The sequence below is a fragment of the Acomys russatus genome, chromosome 28 (assembly GCF_903995435.1).
Source record: "Acomys russatus chromosome 28, mAcoRus1.1, whole genome shotgun sequence".
NCBI lineage: Eukaryota > Metazoa > Chordata > Mammalia > Rodentia > Muridae > Acomys > Acomys russatus.
The window spans coordinates 2,160,536-2,182,632 of NC_067164.1; the positions used below are offsets into that span (position 1 = coordinate 2,160,536).

The window sequence follows — 22,097 nt, forward strand, 5'->3', positions numbered from 1 at the left end:
AAATAATATGGCTCAACACTCTATTTTGGGTCCACATAACTCAAGGAGGAAATATATAAAGAAGTCATTTTTTTAAAAACAGCTGCTCCCTAACACAGACACAGACACAGACACACACACACACACACACACACACACACACACACACACACACACAGAGTCTCCTGCCTTTTTCCTAACTTACTCTCTTTTTATCCTTGCATATCACACATTCCATTCCAAATACATACCTTCTCCAGCCCCTGAGCTGAAGAAAAGATAAAAAGAGGTGATAAGGTGGAGGATAAAGGACACTCTGCCCTGGGAAGCTAGACAGTGGCGTCTATTGAGAGGCGGGCAACAAGTTCTGAGCTGTAAGTCACTGGAGCCAAACTGTCTGCGGTCAAAAGTTGCTGCCTCGCCGTGTCTTAGCTGTGTCACCTTAGGTAGACTGCCTAACTCTTGTGGCCTAGATTTCTGATCCATTAACAGGGAGAACATCTTATGAACATTGCCCTTGTCTGTGGGTTTTGTTGTGAAGGTGTCATGGGTCAATAAGCCTGGAGTCCGTGGAGCAGCTTTGGCATATGGCCTCTGGTCAGCTGATGGGGTACTGCTGCAGAGAGAGGCGGGCATAGGACAAGACACCCAGGAGAAAGCACAGGGCAGAGAGTGATAAAGTGAAAAGCACTTGTCATCTGCCGCTGTTTACTGAGGGTCTCGGGTGTACCAGGCAGCTGTTAGGAATGGAGACTACAGATGGGAAAAGCCCAGTGCGGTCCCTGGCCTGTGAGCTGGCAGTCCAGCAGGAAAGCCTGATCCCAGCCTGCCTTTGCAGGAGAGGCTCTTCTCCTGTGGGGGCACAGTGCCTGGCCTGCGGGAAGGCACTGGTTACTACTGTGGCTCTTTGGATGGCCTCCTGGTGGGCATTCTTGACTCCTTACCTATTTTAATTCTATATAAACTACTCACCGCTTGGCCGTCTGGAATGCCCTCCTTTCTGAGCGTCTTTTCCCCCCCTGTGGAAAACCATGCACTCTCTGCTCCTGGTGTCTACTTCCCTCTACTCCTTTGGATTTTTGCTGCAGCAGCAGCAGCAGGTGCTTCCTGCCTGCCTGTTTTCTCCACTGTCTTGCCATTCCCTTCTTTTTACCTCCCATTCTGCGCCAATGACCTAGATCTCCCTCCCTGAGGCCCAAGCTGGCTACCGTCAGGATTCTTACAATCTCTATAGGCCTCGGGGCCACCCTCTCCCTCCTTCCGGAGTGACAGCAGAGAGAGCCGGGGCTGCGTAAGTGACTGGAGCGGCCTGGGGGCCTGACTCACCTTCAAAGCCAGTCTCTATCTGTTTCTCATTCCTCTCCTTCTTACCTGTCACCCATTCCTGGGAGCCTAACTTCCTCTGACTCTGTCTGATGTCTCTTTTCCTCAGTATACTCAAATGTACAGATCCATCCATCCACTCATAAATATACCCATTATTTGATAGTATGTGGCTCCGAGGCTTTGGGGAGAGCACTGAACTCATAAAGCTTACATTCTAGAGCCTAGAGCTGATGGTGAGAGACCAAACAGAGTGTGGTACACAGTGAAGAGCTGAGTGGAATCCTCTGCAGCTGAGGGCTCATGTAACCAAGAATTGAAAATACTCAGGGGGAACTATGCCTGTGCTGAAGATATGCAGGTCTCTTTTTTATCACTATTGCCTAAATAATAATACTGCATTGATCATCTTTTTGGGCTTCTAAGTAATCTAGAGATGAGAAGATACATGTAGGGTACATGCACATACTATGCCATTTCGTGTAAGAGTCTTCAGTGTCTAAGGGATTGAGGGAGTATATGAGGTGTCCTGGAACTGCAGGTGCTGAAGGCCAGAGGGGTAGCAAGTTCGGACCATGAATCTAAGCAGCTCTGGGGCTGGACCCCAACTGTGGACAGAGGACAGACAAAGGTAAGTTATGCCATAAAGGAGGGCTGTGGTTCAAGCTACTTCTTTACGTGAAGGAGAAGCTGCAGAGGCTCCCTGTGCTGGCATAGCTGTTGAGAAACTTCTAGGACCTCTGCTGAGTTGTCTAACAATCCAAACATGGTTCTTCCTAGTGTTCTAAAGCTGGCATGTGCTGCATCTGCAAGAAGACGGCCCTAAAGTCACAAAAGGTCTGCTTGACAGGCCAATGCAATAGCTATCCAAAAGCAACCATCCTATCTTTTGCTTGGGGACAGAGGACAGAGGGATGCCTTGACTCTTGGCTGCACTGCAACTTTGGCCACTGAATACAAAAAAGGCTTTTGCACGGGCTTTCCTTCTATCTCCTCATCTAAGCCCAGGTCATGAGTACCAGGGAGAGAATTTGACAAGTTATAAATAACTCCCTCTCAACTGCTGACAGAAGGCTTGAGAAATGGCTGCCTGTTCCACTCTCATCATGAAAATATAAGAATGTTAAACTTGTATATTTTTTTCAGTCTCTTTTATACAATGGTCTCCCTTAGATATCAGGCATGTCTGCGATACCCAAATCAGCCATAACGCACGTCTCATGAAGTTACAAATACATATTCCAGTTGGCAAGTGGGGTTATACCTTCATTAGAAACAAATATCTGGTTGTTGCTTGCTTTGAGGGTAACTTAAGAATCAGCTTGGACAGTCCTGGAGTTTTCCTACCTTGTCATGCTTAAGGTCTAAGGGAGATAGCTTAAATTCCCAGGGAATCAATAATAATTGACAATGAGCTGCACCCAAAGCTCCTGGCAGGGCTAGCCCAGCAGACTAAGCTCCGTACTCCCCAGAATGTACAGTTCTTTCTCCCAGCTGCTCAGCTGTGTTCAGCTTCTATTCTGCAGTTAACTCGTTTCTTTATATAGAAGCCAGTGCTCTTGTTAAATCCGAGTGCATGAGTCATTCGTACGTTTCCTAAAAAACCATCCTGCCACATTCTTCTCGTCCGCTATGCACTTTCTTTTGTAATCAGGAGAAAAATGCATTCGTAATGAGAACATCCTGGTGAAAAGCCTGAATGCCCATGGACGAGGTAGAAGGAACGTGTTTCCTTGTGGCGGCGTCTGAATTTCAAACTTGTCACATCTCCATTTGCATTGTCACCAACTAGGTAACTCCTGGGTCCCTGTTAATTGGGATATTAGCTCATACTGTGACTTCATGCTATGGCCCGTGAGCGTTAAGGCACGTTGGAATGGACAGAGGCAGGGGCGTGAATGAGGGATTGGATTGGTATGGATGCATATGTGATAATGCATTGAGGGTTAGTGGCTTGAACCTCAAAGACAGCTCAGTTGCTCGTTCTCCACATGACATGAGAAATGGGCTGCATAGTGCTTGCTCTTTCCCTGGCTTTCAAGCAGATACAGAATGCTTCCATCTCCTTTTGGCTTAGTCTGTTTGTGCTTAGGAGCTGAGGGTTTGATGGGAGGACATTGGCTCCTGTGCAAAGCCAACAAGAATACCTAAAATGTCTTTAGGTGGTTTGTACTTCCAGGGCCAGGAGGAGTATGTCCACACAGGTATGTCCAATCGACTCAGGAATGCAAAGCCAACAGAGTATGTTCAACAATCACCTCAATTGTCTGGGTCTTTCTGCCTCTTTCTGCCTATGTGTGTGTTCTGATCATAAAATCCTGTAGAGTATCTTGAAGTTCTTGTTCCCACGGGCCCAAGGCTGACACTCATTTCTTTTTGTTTCATAATCTTCTAAATAAATGATAAGGGTGGATGGGCACACTCAGTGAAGGCCACTGGCACTCTCTGTGAGCAGTTAGTGTAGTCCGGTCAGTTCCCAGTACTCAACAACTCCCAACAGCCTTGGAACTCCTCCTCCCTCTCCCCGTGAAAGCACAGTGGGAACTCGCTGTCCCCAGCAGTAATGTTTAAAACCTGAGCTTCTTCTCAACTGTTATCATCAGACTGCTTGTCAAACGGATGTTCTCTGTTCCCAGAAGAGAAAAAAAATGACTTGTGCTAACGATGGCAGAAGTCGTGCCGGGTGGAAGACAAGTCTCAGATGCCTAAGTGAAAAGAATGACTTCTATCTGCCATCCATCTGAGCATTAGATTGAAGAGGAAGAGGAAATCTCCCAGAAGAGAGACAAAATCCGACAGTGCGCCCAGAGGCTGGAGTCAGAACACAGAAGAGGAAATGGAGGTTCTCTGCTGCCATAGAAACCAACCGAATCATGGGCCTCCATGAGGCCAGTCTTACTCCCCAGAATTTAAGAATTTAGTGCCCCCCCACACACACACAAAGCTACACTTTTCTGGGACGAGGTGCACACACATGTGTATGCGTGTAGGGGCAGTTCTCCTTTTATTTAACTGACCCCCCCCCTTTGCCTTGGTCCCTCATTTGTTTTTTCACTCTAGGGAATTCTGCTGTTGTGATTAAATCAAAAGGAAGATTGGGATCTTAAAGGGGACGGTTCCCACTGATATCTCGCTGTGTGCTAGGCTGGCACAACTCCCAGTGTGGACGGCACAGGCCCGCGTGCACCTGCACATACTTGGTGGAATCATGGAGTCAAATCCCCTGCCCCCCCCCAAGTCCTGCTTCATTGTGTCCCTTCTGTCCCTATTTGCTTACTCAAACCGCTCCCAGAAAACTCCAATGTGGCAGAATAAACTGTCTGACCTCCTTAATCCAGGCACCGTTTCAGAGCCATGGTTCACTTGAGTTAAAATATTTGAATAAATAAACTCTGATTGCAAGTCAGGCTGTCTCAGCCTTAGTGCTGGAGACCTCCCCACACACACACTTGCAGTTCTGTCAGGATTCCATGTCACAGAGAGCCTCCATTCTTGGGTCGCAGTATTTCCCAAGCAATGTGAAAATGAAAGTCAAAAGTAGCCAGACATCCCGAGAGCTGGTGAGCACGCCAAGGTCTGTCTTTCTAGGAGGAGGCTACAGGCAAGAAGGTGCCAAGTCAGTGTGGGCACGCTGCTATGGATGCCAGGAGGAGCTAGAACTGGGGATTTGACTGGAAAATCTCTTAGGTGGAGTGTTAAGCAAAGGAGAAGGGAATCCAAACCAGGGTCAGGAGTTGGACTGATGCCCAGTAGCACCCTTTTCACCCCAATAAGAGAAAATGGGATTTCTAGATTCCTTTCTGGTGGATATAAATAATATATGTAATATATTGTATATTATTGACTGTACTCCATTATACACAGTGATGGAGTTTATAAAGACATTTTTACTCACATATGACTTGTATTCTGACTATGCTCACCTCCGTATCTTCCCTAAATTTTCTTTTTAAAAATAGCTTTAGGGGCCGGGCGTGGTGGCGCATGCCTTTAATCCCAGCACTCGAGAAGCAGAGGCAGGCGGATCACTGTGAGTTCGAGGCCAGCCTGGTCTACAAAGTGAGTTCAGGACAGCCAAGGCTACACACAGAGAAACCCTGTCTCAAAAAACCAAACAACAACAACAACAAAACAAAACAAAAATAGCATTAGGTTAGAATAAAAGAGGGAGAATGGGAAAGAGAGGGGGAAGAAGGGAGGAAGGGGGTGGGAGGAGGGGGAAGGAAGGAGAGAGGGAGGGACTGAGGGAGAGAGAGAGAGAGAGAGAGAGAGAGAGAGAGAGAGAGAGAGAGAGAGAGAGAGAGAGATTGTAGGCTCATCTCCAAGTGCTTGACTGCAGCCCTCTCCACAGTGAAAACAGGATGTTTTCTCTCTCTCTCCTAAAATCTGTTAAATCCCATTTACATTACACTAGTCAAATATGTGTCTATTTGCTGCATCCACATAGGTGATAGAGTTGAAACAAGCCTCGAAATAAATAATTAAATTAAAATTCAACTTTTGGCAAAGAGTGCTTTGACACACAACAATTTGGAAGCCACCCTTGGTGATATGGGCAAAGCATCACTCATGTGGCTGCCCACACCGCACACGCTAATGGGAATAAGAGAAGCTGTTGTGGTCCCCTTCTTCCACGGGAACAGGTTTATGCCTGGAAGAAGGGGATCACAACAGCTTCTCTTATTCCCATTAGTGTGTGCGGTGTGGGCATCCCTGGCTGCTTCCAAACCAGCTCCCGGTCCCCTTGCCACATACATGCCCATATATGCATGCAGGCAGGCTGGTCGATAACACATACCTGTGACAGCCCTGCTAGGCTGTGATAATGTCCTATTCCGAGTCTCCATCTTTAGTCTCACTAAAGAAACCTGAGCCTCTTTTCACCACCTCGTTCTCTCACATTGTATTGAAATTGCTTAGCTGTATCTCCATTTCCCACGCCAAACGTAATTGCACTCACCAAAGTAAGCCCACGCTCCAGCACAGCGCCTGCCAGACTCACAGCCCAGATGTTAAGTGAATATTTATGAAATTTACATTCTGGATCCCAAGGACTTCCAGACAACGAATTACCTCTGGAAGCTCCAGATCAAAGACTGACTTTAGAGATCAAAGCCACTGATAGAAACTCCAGATGAGGAGACAAAATCAAAATGTAGCAAAATATTTCTGTCTTTACTCCCCACATCTCTCATATTTCAATCTCTCATTCTCTTATCTTTATTTAGGAAAAAGAGATATGGGGGAGGAGAGAGAGAGAGAGAGAGAGAGAGAGAGAGAGAGAGAGAGAGAGAGAGAGAGGGAGGGAGGGAGGGAGGGAGGGAGGGAGGGAGGGAGAGAGAGAGAGAGAGAGAGAGAGAGAGAGAGAGAGAGAGAGAGAGAGAGAGAGAGAGAGAGAGAGAGCACATCACTTGGCAACATTTTCAGGTTATTTGTGTATGCATGTATTCGTGTGCTGGTACATGTGGTTGGGTGCATGCACATGTGTTGGAGTGCCCGTGGAGGCCAGAAGTCTATGTTGGTTGTCTTCTTCAAACATTTCCCATCTCATTTTTTCAGACACAATTTCTCACTGGACATAAAACTGATTCTGTTGGACCATTTGGCCAGCAAGGCCCGTGACGGAGCTCCTCCTGCTTTCATCTTTCGAGGGCCTGGGTTGAAGAGGCGTGTCATGATGCCTGGGTTTGGCTTTCTTTTTCTTTCTTTCTCTTTCTTTCTTTTTCTTTCTTTCTTTCTTTCTTTCTTTCTTTCTTTCTTTCTTTCTTTCTTTCTTTCTTTCTTTCACATGGGTGCTAGGGATTGAACTCAGGTCTTCTCGCTTGCTTACGAAACACTTTGCCAACTGAGCTATCCCTCCAGCCCTCATTTGGTTGGTTTTAAATAGCACTGATCACCCACAGGTTTGTGGTTCGGTCCATAACGGGCTGTGTGATCTTTGTGAGGGTGTATGTGAGGCTTTCTTCTCTCTTTTACTTTAAAATAGCCTTGGTTTACCTGGGGAAGAGCAGATATTAACCCTCTAAACCACCCATATCTCCCTGCCCCAATCCCATGCCATCTGCTCCTAATAATTTCTATGAAGCTACCTCTCATCCAGAATCCCAAAATACTTGCTAATGTTCTTCATCTGGGCCAAATCGTCCATCCATGCCAGCCATGTGCTTCTTCCTCCACCTCACTGAAGGAGGCAGCCTCCTTCCTTCTCCTCTTCCTCTGTGGCCTCACCCTTCTCCTTCCCAAGATCCTTCACTCCCCCAGCCCTCAAACCTTTGCCACACCCACCTCCTTCCGGGCTCTGCCCAGGTATTAGCTTTTTATTGGTCAAAGGGGGCAGCAAGAATACAAAAATCATTTTGGGGTACATAAGTGTCTCCCATTTGGGCTGCAACCAGACCTTGGGGGACAGTAATTAGCATCAGAATACATTAGACCAACTCCCAACAATTCCCCTTCTCTATCTAAAGAAAAATGCCATCTTTATATAATATACAGTAGAACATTATGAAACAATTATAAAAACCAATAGGTAAGACTTACATATACAATGTCTAGACTAAATGTATTTGGTAACCTTGAAGAAAATATTTTTTTATCTTAGTGAGTCTAAAATTCTGAACCTAAATTAATCTTGAATATATCTTATATCTATCAACCTAAAACATCTATCTAAACCTAAAAGCATCTTCTTAATTCCTAAACAACTAAGCTTAATTGTGAAACTAAACTATCTGGTCTTCAACCCCACCAGAGACTTGAGAAGGAGTAAATTTAATTACCTGAATAAACAGGAAGAGCATGATGGCAGCCTCCAAATATATAAAAATTAACAGAGACAGTTTGCTGCCTGAAGAGCCACCCAAAACTCTCTATAATGTGGGAGCATCATCTTCAGCCTTCTGGCCCAGTCTATTTGTGAAGCAGGAACTACTGAGGACTTGCTTACCCTGTCTTGGCGGTGTTCTTTCAGTTTTTAAGGAAGATGGCCGCAGATTCTTTGGCACAGTTTCCATCCAAAGGTGGGACCAACGTTCCTCCTCATCCCACTCCGGTCTGGGTGAGTTCTGTGTGCTGGACCATTAGCACATATAACAGAGCAATGCTTTGCCAGATTGCGTGTACAGGCTTTACGATACTGGGGTCTATAGGCTGTCTTAAGAGTGTTCACTTGTGAGAAGGCATTGTGTTATGAGACAGCCTGAGCTATGCCTAGCTCTTCCCACCTTTCTAGCGGAAATGTCTGAAATGAAGAAGCCATCTTGGATGCCCCTCCAGAATGTCCATATGATACTGGGCTCGGCTGTCATCCGACTGTGTCACCTTGAGAGACTCCGAGAAAGGTCTGTGCAGTTGTGTCTGGATAAGGACTGAGGACTGGTTTGGGGTGGTTTATGGAGCAGCAGTGAGTATGGCGCCTCATAGTAATAGCGTAGGGTCCTCCTGCCTTTAGGCTTTGGAGTGAAGGGATCACGGGTATGATCACTTCCTTGCTAATATTAGATGTAAAAAGTGAAATTCCTTTCTTATAGTCTGGAATAAAATAGATACCATGTCTCCTCCCTGGTCCTCCCTCCTTTATCCCCCTACTAATTTGGATTTCCAAGAAGTAATAACTAAGTGTTATGATCTGAGGTTAACCAGATGCAGGTGGGGGCTCCTGGGTAGATTTTTTTACTAACGCCCCTTCTTTTCTTCATTTCCCTCAGCTCTGTTTAACGTGCAGCCAGTTCATTTTGACTTAAAGTAAGAACACTAAATTCAGCCTTCATGATGCAGACAGAAAAATCACAGGTTTGGTTAGTCTTGTGGTAAACGGAAATGAAACAACAGAAGCTAAAATGATTCAAAGCAAAATTCCCTTTGAGAAGGTTTTATCATGTCTGTGGGGATGTGAAAAGCAGCCGAACAAATACTGTACACTATGTAATTATTTCCCGTGTAAACACTATAGAAGTGTAGGCTGGGGGGCCAGGGACTGAAAGGTGCTTGGTACCTGTAATTGTAGCTTTACTAAGCTTGATCTTATAGACTGGCAAAACTAAAGTTTGATTTAAACCACACAGAAAGACACGATGCACACTGGACATGCCTTTTCTCCCGGACTCAGACAGCGGACTTCACTCCAGCGTTCTCCCTCGAAGGCAGCCTTGGGCTGGTTATTGTTCAGCCTGTGTGCCCTACTGATTAGGTTCTTCATCCTAGAAGACTTAGCGAGGCAATTCGGCATTATCTTTTTCGTTCCCCCTTCAGGCTGTTAATAGATAGTTCATCACAGTCTGACCAGAGTACGATGGTAAATCCTATTCAAACACCTAGTAAATGAACTCCGGAGTGGAAGGTGATTAAATGAGCAACTGTGTTGATACTGGAATGAGCTCTTACATTTCTACCTTTTAATAAGGGACGTACAAAAAGCCACAGGCTTGGCTATCTCAGTCACCAAGATAAAAGGGCCCGAGGGTTGTAAAGGGGCGGCAGCGGTGATAAGGCAGAAGGTTGCTGAAGCTGGGCTTTGACTATAGTTTGCTCTGACGAGCACACTGGGGTGCTAGGCATTTTATGAGTGCTGGGCCCCTCATCTTCCTTGGTGTCAAGCCACTTTTAACTAATCCCTGCCTTATGACCAGACTAAATGTGGAGTCTGCTCCCCAGTGAGTCCCACCCAGAGCTGCCGTAATTGTTTTCTCTCTGTTTCACAGCTCTGGGAGGAGGAGTGACTGGGTGAGAGAAGGAAGCTTGTCCTAGTGACTTTTGGCTTGGCTTTGCCCCTTAGGGGTGCAGCTTTCCATGGTGTGTGTGCTTTTATGAGCTTGCACTGTCGGCAAGAACTACAGCAAAATGGATATTTTGCCCCAAAGACAGACGCCACAGTTAAGGGAGGTACGGGTGTCTTTGTTTATGAATACAATGATGGGGAAAATGTATAATCCAGCATAATACTTTGGTTGTAGCCAGCTCAGTGCATTAAAATCTCCAGTGCACGAGCAGAGCACAGAACAGAGCCTCAGGGTAGTGAGCCTAGGCCTGTGGGGTTCCCCACCTGGTTCCTTAGAGGCAGAGTGGAGAAGCCAGTTGGATGTGGGCAATAGTCAGGGAGGCTAGGGGACCCAGGACCCGACAGAGAATGCCTAGCATGCCCTATGAAGGTCCAGTAGATGGGTGTCCCTAAACTCATCGCGGATCTGAGACCCGGCAGACATGACAGGTCTCTTCCTCACGTGGACGTGAGACCCAGCAGATACGGACAGATCCCCCCCCCCCCACGCAGATCTGAGCTCCCGTAGCCACTACTAGGGGCGCGTGCTAGCGCAGCGGGAGCTGGCTGGGTCCCGCACGTTGCCAACCTCGCGCTGGCTGCCCTATTTACCACGGGCGGGCCTCACGGGGCCCCGCACTCGCTCGTGGCTCCTTTCGGGGGCGCAGCTACGTTGCGCAAGCCGAGGGCGGGGCCTCGAGCAGAGCGCTCGGGGATTGGCCGCTGGGGGTGGAGGCGTGGCCTGGGCCAGAGAAAACCTGCGCGCGGGCGGCTGGGATCCCAGTCGCGAGCCGGAGTTGCAGAACCGTTCTTCTCTTCGCTCTCCCGAACGCTTTCTCGTCTTCGTGGTCGCGGGACGTCGGACCGGGTCACCCTTTCGGCGCAGAGCGAGCCGTCCGTCCATCTTCTGTCCTCACTTCCCTCCCCGCGCGGTGCAGCCCGGCCGCAGCGGCGATGCGCCTCATCCAGAACATGTGCACCATCGCCGAGTACCCCGCCTCGGGCAGCACCGCTGCCGACTGCTGCCTGGGGGCCGCCGGGCGCCGGCTCGTCAAGATCGCTGTGGTGGGGGCCAGCGGCGTGGGCAAGACCGGTGAGTACAAGCCTGGAACCCGCTGGGTGGAGGGGCGGGACGTGGGAGACCCTCCGCCCGGACTGGAGCGGGGAGAGGTGGGCGTTGCAGCGGGATCCTCCTCCCTTTCTTGCCCCTGCTTCCACCTAAGAGGGTCTCTGGGCTCAGAGTGGCCCGCCGACTTTCGGGCCAGAGTAGAACTTTGGGGCTTTGACCCTCTAGCAGCGCTGGGGCAGAGCAGGGAGTTAGTGACGGTAACCGGTCCTGGAGTTCCATAAGGTTAGGAAGAGGTCCTTCTGTTTGTTGGAAGGCGTAGGTGTGGCCTAGCTCTCCCAACCCTTTGGAACCCAGCTGGGCCACAAGACCCTCCCCACTGGCAGCGCCGTAATTCACCTGGCTTGTGTCTGGCAGAGGGGGTCAAGGATAGGAATTTACCTCGGTGGCCGGCTGTGACTTCCTTTGGAAGAGTTGTTTTCCAGCTGGGGGGCGGGGTGGAGACCCATCTAACTTAGTGGGTTAACTATCAGTCTGTCCTCTTTTCTGAATTAACAGCGTTGGTGGTCCGGTTCCTCACGAAACGATTCATCGGAGACTATGAACGGAATGCAGGTGAGGAAATGCATTGAGAAAAGGCTGTTGGGATGGCTGCCCCCATTTCTCAGTGCCTTCAAGGACACTCCTTCAGAGTGACAGTGTGAGCGTCAGGATTCTGCCACTTGCAATTCTGCACGCCCCCCTCCCCTCCAGCTGCCATCTGGCCTCATTCCATTCCAGGTCCATTCATCATTTTATCAAGTGCCTGAAAGTATTCCCTGTGGTATGTTTTAACTACAGGGACCCCAGTTGGAAGCGTCCTTTGTACTCCAGGGCCCTTTCCTTTAAAACATGCCTGCAAAAGTCATAAAAAAACAAAAAACCAAACCAAACTCCACCAGCCAGCTCCTCCCCCACCCTCTCCCTCTGCTGGCTGCCTTTCAGGGGTGACCTTTCAAAGCAAAGGCCAAAGGAGCGCAGTTGTAAACCTAAAGTTCTTTCCTTAACAAAGAAAAATAGCTAGCTGCCCTGATTCTAGCCGGGAGAGCTCCTAAATATTGCGAAAACAAGGATTTCATTATCAATGACTAAATATACCCACTGTCCCAGGAGGCTTCAGTGCTTTCTGACTATGCCCTGTTAGCAATTGCTTAAATAAGTAGGCTGTGTGAAGTACCTGCTGGGGACTCATTGAAATGACCCATGCAAGCGGTCCCAAGATAAGGCCTGGCAGCCTGTCACTATCATGTCTCATTTCCATCCTAGGAAGGCCTTAACTGTGCATTTACTAACCATATTTGCCTGTGGAGCTTTTCTATCCAGTGGGCAAAGTGTAACTGTTCAGAGAATGACAATACACGAAAATAAAAACAAAAGCCTTGCCCATACTGAGCCAGAAAATTTACTCCAGGGAAATAGTCTAAATATGGAAACTCTGTTTAAAATTAGACCAGCAAGTTTGTAAAAAAATGACCAACTTTGACCTACTTTTGGTAAGTATACTAGCAGGGCTTAACATTGTGGTTGGTCTTTAAACAAGATACGAAATAGGTCCATTAAATAGAAGGGAGCTACATCTTTGTGTGTGCTTATTGGTACAGGCTGTATTACATTAAAAAAACAAACCACCACCACCACCAACAAAGCAGACTGCGGTGTTTCGCCAGGCTGCACTTGATGGAGGGTTATAACCTCTTTTCTTTGCCTTCATAGGTAATCTCTACACGAGACAAGTCCAGATCGAAGGAGAAACCCTGGCCATTCAAGTTCAGGACACTCCAGGCATCCAGGTGAGAAACTGTGATGCTGACTGGGCCAAGGGGGACACTAGTGGCCATGGAAGCGTCCACTAGTTCTTCAATTGAGGGAAGACAAGATGTGGGGGGTGAGGGCTGGACTTTTACGTATTTAATTGAATCTGGCTGCTGGTCAGCCTTGGCCTGGTTTAGTCTGGGAGACTTGGGGAAGGGGCAGAGCCACTCCTGCAAGGGGGAGGGGTGTCACCAGAGCAGAGGTGGGGATGGGAGGGTAGAGGGGGTGGAATCCAAACCAATACTTAGGGTTGGTACTGTTTCCTTCCTCTGGTTGTTATTGTACATGTCTTAGACAGAAGAAGCCAAATATGCGGGTCCAGTCTCCAACACCCGGAATCGCTTTTATGTTGTGGAAAGTTTCTCTGTAGACAAAAGAGCTCTGCTAGTCTTTTTTTTTTTTTTTTTTTTTTTTTCCCTCTCTTCCCATCCTGAACTGGGCAGGCATCCAGGTTTAAATACTTCCAGCTCCTATCTTTACTTCCCCAGACTTACTGTCTAGCCAGTTAATTTCCCATTTTGTGCAACTACAAAGTGTCTGTGCGTGGAGGTCTCTGCAGGTCCATTTTCCACTTGAGTGTGGTGAGCTGCCCTGTTATTTATTCCCTCTGGAGCAGCTGGATTAACATAGTGTTAAGAAAGCTAAAGTGTGTGGGGCTAGAACTTGTTTATGGCCCGGAACCCCACCCTCTCTTTGAAGGGTTCTTTTCAATTCAGGATCTGACGCTCCGCTCCGCTTGAGCTCCGTGTGGCTCTCACTGCTCACCTTGCTCTCACCTTTTTCCCTTCAGGTGCATGAGAATGGCTTGAGCTGCACCGAGCAGCTGAACCGCTGCATCCGCTGGGCAGACGCCGTCGTTCTTGTTTTCTCCATCACCGACCACAAGAGCTATGAACTCATTGGCCAGCTCCACCAGCACGTGCAGCTCCTCCACCCGGGCACGCGGCTGCCTGTGGTGGTTGTGGCCAACAAAGCTGACCTCTTACACATCAAACAGGTTGACCCTCAGCTTGGACTGCAACTGGCCGGCATGCTCGGCTGCTCCTTCTATGAAGTGTCCGTCAGTGAAAATTACAATGATGTCTACAACGCTTTCCACGTCCTCTGCAAAGAAGTGAGCCACAAACAGCAGCCCAGCAGCACACCCGAGAAGCGCAGGACCTCCCTCATTCCCAGGCCCAAGTCGCCCAACATGCAGGACCTGAAGAGGAGGTTTAAGCAGGCTCTGTCTGCCAAAGTGAGGACTGTCACATCTGTCTGAGGCAGGACTCCTGAAGGGGTTTGGTCTTCTGGGCAGAGGGCCTGAGGTTCTTCTTGGGCGAGACCATTGCAGGCTGATGGCAGTTCATGGTTCCAGAAAAGGCTGCAGCAGAGAGGCCTCAGGGGCCCGTGGAATTCTGCACAAAAAGGAAGTGTTTGGAGCCTGAGGACAGATGGACGGATATGTGACTTCTCTGCTTTATAAATGATGGGTCAGTCCCACAAAATGCATTGATGTGAGTTAGGGTGGGGATGAGAGCACAGGATAAGCATTCACAGGCCTCTTCCTCCTCCTCCTCTTCCTCCTTCATTTATTTTCTCCCAAGAGTAAGGTTTGCTTTTCTTGGTGTCTCCAACATGCTGTCTTTTCTAGGATGCTTTTCTGACTTGAAGGATACCCAGGTTTCTTTAAGAACAAGGAGGGACCCCTCCCCACTCCATAAAGGTCAAATTTTAGACCAAAATATTCAGTGTACGTACAGGCACCTGTGGGCTGTGGTCTGCAGGAAGGTGCTGGTCTCCTGACACAGGATGGGCGTATGTATTGAGTAGCTGTGAAAACTCAACCCTGTTCTGCCCCCTGTGACACTGTACAGTTGTTTGTTGTTTTTTTTCTTTCAACTGTGGCATCAGGTACAGAAAAAAAAAAGTGTTAATTGATGGTGGTGTGGTTTTCTGTACATGACTCACGGCAATGACGTTGGGTTGCTCCCTGGGCCTGGCTGAGTTGTGGCTGTGGGTGACTGAGATGCTGTCTTGCAGAGTGGCCAGATGCAGGGGCTACCTGCCGAATCCCCTACACAGATGCACTTTAAGAAGCCATTTACACTTTGGCTCAAACTGTAATTAATTTATTTTATGTACAATAAATCTCTCATTTGATAAGAGCAGACGTCTGACTGAGTCTTAATTGAAATTTTATCTTCTGTTCTCCAGAAAGTGTAGTTTAGGATCTTGTGTTTATTAAGCAAGTTGAGTCAGGGAATATGCCTTCTAGGAGCGATCTCTTCCATGGTACAACATGTGATCAGTGAAGGACAGTTGAGTATCCATATCTTATACATTACAAAACATCCTTGCAGAACCAGTTGGGTAATGTGAGGGCTACAACCTGAAAGCATCGTTGCTCTGATTTAGCCTTTCTATTCTGGAGCTGCACTGTCTCCTGCATTTTCCTCATGGTCCTCCTGGGAGACTTAAGTCAGCTGTCCATCTGCAGACATCAGCAGGGCCGCTGCGAGCATGGGTGCCTCTCTACGCAACCTGTGCTTCAGCCGTGACACACGTGGTGCAGCTTTTTGGGGGGCACGCTGTGTCCCCAAACTACACTTCCTTCTCACAGTGAGAGCTTACAGCCATTGATCTGGAACTATTCAGGGCTTGCTCCCGTGGCACCATGGTCACACGTGTGTGCCGCAGCTGCCAGGCCTCGGTTCTGCTGGCCCTGGAGCCTCGATGTCCTTCCACGCAAATGCAGTGAGTCTCCATCGCTGTGGGCAGGGCTCCGTCCTTCCATTTGGGCAGTCCTGTCCATACTGCTCCTGGTTAATCCTCCAGATAAGCCTGTGAGAAGGGGTGGGGGAGGGGCAGACACGACCTCACAGATAAGAGAAGCGGGGATAGGTTTTGCGTGATGGCCCCCAAGCTCACATGAAGGAGCGTGATCAGTGTCCTGACTGTTCAGTAGCACTTTCTTCAGGCTTCGTACGTTAAGGTGCGTCCTGCTGCCCACGTGAGGCAGTGGGACATGTTGGAGGTCTGCGAGGATAGAGAGGATGGGCTATTAAGGCTCATTTTCCCAGGGACAATATCCTGACTGTTCTTGACAGAGACACTCGGACATTTATGCTTTGTTATAATGGATCTTGTTATTTTTTAAAAGTACTTCTTCAAACTGAAGCTAACCTCACCCCTGAGAAGAATGTGTTGGCAGCAGGGTGGGAAACGGGGTCCACAGAAGGTGGAGACAGTACAAGGGCAGAGACAGGTGTCTCTGTTCTACCCACTCCTGGTTTCTTCCTGTGTGGTTGTTGGCAACGCACAAGGAGCGAAAAGTCCATCTGTGCTCTCTGACCCTGGTCTCACACATGTTCTGGGACAAGAGGCAAGAAGCTCTGCAGAGGGTAGACTTGGGTAGCACAAGTGCAGAGTGGAGCTAGAGTCCCGGCTCACTGCCACCCCCCCCCCCCCCCCCCCCCCCCCACCCCCAGCTTCCTCTTTCCCAGCACTCATTCACATGGATTTCTGCAGGGCTGTGGCCAGCCCCCTTGCCGCCTGGTGGCTGCGCCTGCCACCTTCTCATCTCCTGCCTTTGGCACCAATGACCGCCCCTCGCCTCTTTCCTCCCGTGCAGACTCAGCCTTGCACTTTGCCTTTCAGCTACATGGGGGTTTTGGCTAGAGAAGGATTACATGGAAAGATGGCGGGGTGGGGGGGGCGAGGGCGGGGAATGATCTTTGAGAATCTCAGGTGGGAACCACCCAAGACTTATTCCAGGCTACTGTCTCAGGTGGATGTCCTGACAATTCCATTCCAGAACAACTGTGTTCTCAGCCTAAGCTTGGCAACGTTTCATTCATCTCATCTGTCTCAATGCTAGCATGTCTCCACTTAGCCCTGTCGGCTACAGACTCCGGCCTGAAAAACAGTCTCTTCTCCCAGCACTCGGGGATATGTACAAGGCTGTGCAGAGGAGGACGCCAATGAGGGATTATTGAGTATTCACAACATGCCACATTACACCCTCTCTTCTCCAAACTTTGGGAGACTCCTGGGGGGGGGGGGACGCTATATCACTGCTATTTTAAGACAAGGAAACCAAGGTCTAGAGATTATGTTAGTTTAGGGCCAGACAGTAACAACACTCTACTTCATTGACCGAGTGTCTGGGCACCAGCAGTAGGAGATGTTTGAAACAAGGACATACATCTGACGCGAACATCACCATCTCTCTTAAGTATCCTATACAGGGAAGGGAACAGCTGGCTTGGCTCTTAGAAACCCTAGATCCTAAGGATGCCAGGCTCGCGCCCCTCCCCCCATCCCAGACTCAGTTGCAGCTCTGGGCCTGGCTCCCTGGCTCCACTAGCCCAGCTCCCTTCACTTCCCTTCTGCTACCGGCTGTGTTACTGCTTGGCCCCAGGGCTCCTGACAACAGGACCACATCTGCTGTTGCCATTAGCCAGTGGCTGCTGGCTGCTTTGGCCTCCAGCACCACCCCCCCCCCTTGGTAATAAAGCCGTCCGGGTTGGAGGGGCTGCCTCCCAGCCGGTCGGGTCTGTCTCAGAGCCCAAGCCACGTCTGTCTTGATGTCTGGCTTTCTAGTTTCCTCCCAGCCTCAAATCAAAACCATTTGCAGCCCTAGGCTGGGCCTGGCCCTGCTGTGCAGTGGCCGGGGAGGCTGGAAGGGAGGTTGTAAAACTGCTCTAGAAGGTTCGCCTGTCCAGCAGCTCAGAAACCCAAGCTTTAGGGGCTACGCTGTACTTAAAGGGAGCCCTCTCTATGGAAAAAAAAATCCTGAGCTTTCAGCATTGATCTTTTACCCCACGAGGGAAAAACCAAATCTGGGCAAGTGAACAAGTTATGGGCCGATTTCCACAATGGAGCAGTTGGCACACTATGGTCTTGCTTAGCAGAGTGGAGACGGCAAACACCCAGCTGTGGAGAACCCCCAGAACCTCCTGTAACAGCCCAGCAGGGAGGCACTTGCCTGCTTACAATAAAGAACCCAGAAAGCTGTCTGGGTACTGTCTGGAAGTCTAAGGGGAAGGCTCCTGCTAGTTCTAATTGCCCTCATTACTTCCTGAATTGGAGAAGAGAGTGGGGCTAAGGTTATCAGTGAGGGTGGTGAGGCCCAGCCACTCTCCTGCTCTTTCTGACGTGGCTGGCAAGCCTTCTGTCATCTGGTTTTCAGAAGTTCCTTTCAAAGCAGAGATGGAAGGTTTTGATGTTTCTTGGGCAAGCCCACAGACAACATTTGTAATATTGGATTATTTGTTGTTGAGATTCCGTTTCTGGTAACCAGGCTAAGAAGAAACAATGGTGGTCGGCCCAGCCCCCACTGTGGAATTCTTTGTTATGGAAATACCGCTGTAACTGGGCCTCCTCTGTGTGGAGTGCTTCAGAACACTTTGCTTGTGCCTTACCCGTTTGCAGGGACAGGCCTCCAAAAGGAGCAGGCCTTAGTAGCCACAAAGCATTTACCCTGCTCTCAACTGTGGATATAAAAAGTGACTGCGGAGCCCCTGGCAGGAAATTGGCCTGTGCACACTTGCGTTGGCTTTGGCTCTCTTTGGTTTAAGTGGTAACTATCCTCCTCAGCCACTACTGCTCAGCTCCTCAGCTGGGCCTTTCATGTCTCCCCTTCAGGTGGCAACCATACATCTGAGTATCGTGGATGGTCAATGAATATGTCAACTCCAGACGACACAACTGCTTTCTGGTGGTGGAAAAGTTTCTACGGGCGACTCGGACCGGCAGCCCCGACATCCGTTACTAGTAGATTCTTAGGTGTTGTGATGCTAAGATCAATCTTCCAAAGGCTCCTGGGTTGAGAACTTGGTGCCCAATGCAGGATCACCTAGAGGAGGGGCCTGGGGGAGGGGTAACGGGATCATGAGCCGTTATTTCATCAGTGGATTAGTCTGTTGAGAGACTCCTTACTGGGAGGGAGGGGAGGGAGAACTTTAAAAGGTTGGGCTTTTCAGAGAGGTCATTGGGCTGTGTCCTGAGAGAATGCATTTTTGTCCTTTGCTCTAGCCCGTCCACAATTTCCTGGCTAGCATGAACCCCAAAGGTCTTCGGTTCCACATGTTCGTGGGCAGAGAAACATCCCAGCCAAGTGGCTGTGGACTGACACCTCCGAGACTGTGAGCTGACGTTACAGTTTTTTTTTTTTTTTCTCGCCAGGTGATTTCCTCGGATAGTTTGTCACAGTGATAGGAAGCTGGCTAATATGGGGACACTGAGCATTTACCCTGAGCCACATTCTACGTACTAGATGTGCAGTAATGTTTTTGGGGGCATGGGGCTGGTTTGAGACAAAGTTTCTCTGTGTAGCCTTGGCTGTCCTAGGCTCGATTTGTAGACCAGGTTGACACCCAATTCACAGCGATCCTCCTGCCTCTGCCTCCTGAGTGCTGGGAATACAGGCGGGCACCACCACACCTGGAGCACTAACTCTTTAAATTCATACCAAACCCCAGAGGAATATGGCCGCCTGGCATCCAATGCTATGTTCAACCAAGACCCAGACAAATGAATGCTAGCTGTGGGAAACATGCTCTCAACTGATCTTTTGGTTAGGTGCCCTTGGCTGAACAGAGCTTTAGGTTTTGCTCTGTTTCCTCTTCCCAGGAATGCTCCAAACTCACTCTTCATTTATGGCCCGTCTCCTGCTGATGCTCTGTCGCTGGGTGAAGCAACTCACTGGTGCCCTCAGCACTAGCACTCACACTCTCTAGCAGCCCTCTGGGAAGGAGGCTCCGTTACCACCTATTTTATAAATGTTGGGTGCAGGTTTGGATAAACACAGTGCTTGGAGAGGTGTAACTGGGACACACAGACAGAGAGGACCCCGGACCCTGGTCCATGGGCTCTTTTACACGGGCGGAGGGAGGTATTTTTTAGCACGTCCCTTTTTCCCCTCATCTAGGAAATGCGCACAAACCTGCAGAGTGCCCAAGACTGCCACAGGTTAGTGCATCATTACCTGAGTCACCCTGTTCGCTTATTTGTTAATGGCCACTCGCAGGACCAAATCCAAGCTTGTACTCTGTTCCTGCTGTTTAATATCAAGGACTGAAATTCTCAGGTCTTATGCAAAGCAGTCTGGTTACCACCAACTTCTTCCGGATCACCGAGCTCCAATGCTTTCTAACACGAGACCATCCAGTTGGCCCAGTTCTTCCAACCAGTGGGCACAGATATGGAAAAGAGTGACTATAGACTAAACTTTTCACACATCTCCCTATTGCCCAGACACTAGCTCTGGCTATGCAGGGTCAGAACAGTTTAGAAAGCTAATACAGCCAGTAACTATTCCCATTACCATGAGAGCAGCACTGGAAAGATGGCTCAGCCGTTAAAGACCAGGCTTGCAACCGAAATCCAAAGAGTAGACACTTCTGAATATTCTTTTACTAGGTAAGAAACAATTTGCCAGGCTAAACTATTAAACTCACAAATGCAATATACATTTGGTGTAAAAGCTGAAACGTACAGGAGTAATGGGGGCGGGACCCCTCTTTCCTAGCCTTGCACTTGATATGCCTTCCAGCGGCAACCACTGCCTAGCAGTTTGGTCCTGTTTCAGATTCCCTTTGGTGTGCAACTTAACCTTGAGAGGAGACCCCCAGGGATCCAGACATACGGCAAAGCGTGGGCTGCTCCTCCTGTGAGTGCCATGGAGCCAGAGTGCTGTCTGGCTTGCAATGAGCTTGGCTCAGAACTTCTCAGAGTGTCTGGAATGTTCTCCACAGGTTTCCACTCAATATTGAGAATGGATGGATGGATGGATGGATGGGTGGGTGGATGGGTGGATGGGTGGATGGATGAATGAGCACAGTTTTGAGTCACATGGCAGGTTACTTTAAATTTCTTTATTTTAGAAAGTACTTATTTCTGCTTACATATAATTTCTTTGTGGCTAATGCCACCCCGCCCCCCATCCAAATGTAAGGCTTTTAGATTAGTGGGGTTTGAAAAGGGGCTTCCTTATAGTTCAGCACCAAAGAACTGGCAGAGGTTAAAAAACAAAAACAACAATAACAACAACAACAACAAAAAACCCACCATCACCATCAACACATGGGCATGAAAACAAACATCTAGTTTCATAAAAGTCAGGTTTGTTCACCTGAAAATGATTCTAAGTTCACAGTTCTTTTTTTTTTTTTTTTTTTCCCTCCTTCCCTACAATGACAGGACAGCATCTAATAGAGAAGTAAAATGTGTCTGTGTCTTGGTTTGCATTTCATTTTGTCTTTCTGCTTAATGCACACTAGAAACTGGCTTTCAGCTTTGTCTCACTTCAGACATCCATTACACAGGTCAGGAACCCCCCCCCCCCCCGCCACGCCCCGCCACACGCCCTAAGCGGCTGTCTGGGTTCTAAGCAGTTCTTTCCTTCTCTCTCCCTAGAGTTCGCATATAATCTCATCTGGGTTTTCCTGCTATGGCCAGAAAGAAAACATAACCCCCCAGAAGATAGCTTTCCATTTCAGTCTGAATCTGAAATCGCAAAGGCCGTCTAGGGGCTGTGGTTACAAACTAGACTTCCCGTGAGGAGCTCTCTTCCACACGGGGTTTCCTCTGGAACCATCTGTGGCAAGGACAGCCCTCCACTCACCCCCTGCTTTGTCCCTCCCACTGCCCTGCTCCTTGAACCAGCTGGAACAAAGCGGCCCTTTGTCACTTGTGGTGGGGTGATTTAGCACTCACGGGGGCTACCAGCCCAGTGCTACCGAGGCCACCCCTCCTTCCTTGTCTTTGAGAAGCTTTGGAGTTCGAGAGAAACAAAGTCTCAGGCTCTGTCTATGACATCCCTTCCTCACGCTGTCTTCCAGCTGGGCATTCTTTTTTTTTTTTTTTTTTTTTCAGCTGGGCATTCTAAGGACTGGAGCTTTCCCCCCATTAATTTCCCACCAGGATGCTCATGCCGCCATCACTTGCCAGCAGGCTTTCACCTAGCACTAATGAACTTGCAGGTAGCCTCGGGAAGATTACAGTAATGGGCGAAGGATAAATAAAAGTCACTGCTGATGAAGTCAGCTTGACACCTTTAGAAGAAGAATGAAAACTCGAGTCTTTATTTTGCTTTTGAGGAACCCAAGCAGTCCAAACAAACTGCCCTCTGCACGGTTA

At 48.8% G+C, this 22,097-nt stretch overlaps 1 protein-coding gene across 1 annotated transcript; it reads left to right on the plus strand.

The window, feature by feature from the left end:
• The first annotated feature begins 10,945 nt into the window (after positions 1 to 10,945).
• On the plus strand, positions 10,946 to 15,145 carry Rasl11b (RAS like family 11 member B). The gene is made up of 4 exons (XM_051170594.1): positions 10,946 to 11,150; positions 11,682 to 11,738; positions 12,876 to 12,952; positions 13,765 to 15,145. Exons 1-4 carry the CDS (start codon positions 11,012 to 11,014, stop codon positions 14,233 to 14,235), a joined length of 744 nt encoding a protein of 247 aa, XP_051026551.1. The 5' UTR covers positions 10,946 to 11,011; the 3' UTR covers positions 14,236 to 15,145.
• Positions 15,146 to 22,097: the final 6,952 nt, after the last annotated feature.

Excerpts from the sequence above, each read along its gene's own strand:
- Rasl11b (XM_051170594.1), top strand. The coding sequence starts at position 11,012 with ATGCGCCTCATCCAGAACATGTGCACCATCGCCGAGTACCCCGCCTCG. Across the intron at positions 11,151-11,681 it reads CAGCGGCGTGGGCAAGACCG|CGTTGGTGGTCCGGTTCCTC; the intron begins GTGAGTACAAGC and ends CTGAATTAACAG. Across the intron at positions 11,739-12,875 it reads AGACTATGAACGGAATGCAG|GTAATCTCTACACGAGACAA; the intron begins GTGAGGAAATGC and ends TTGCCTTCATAG.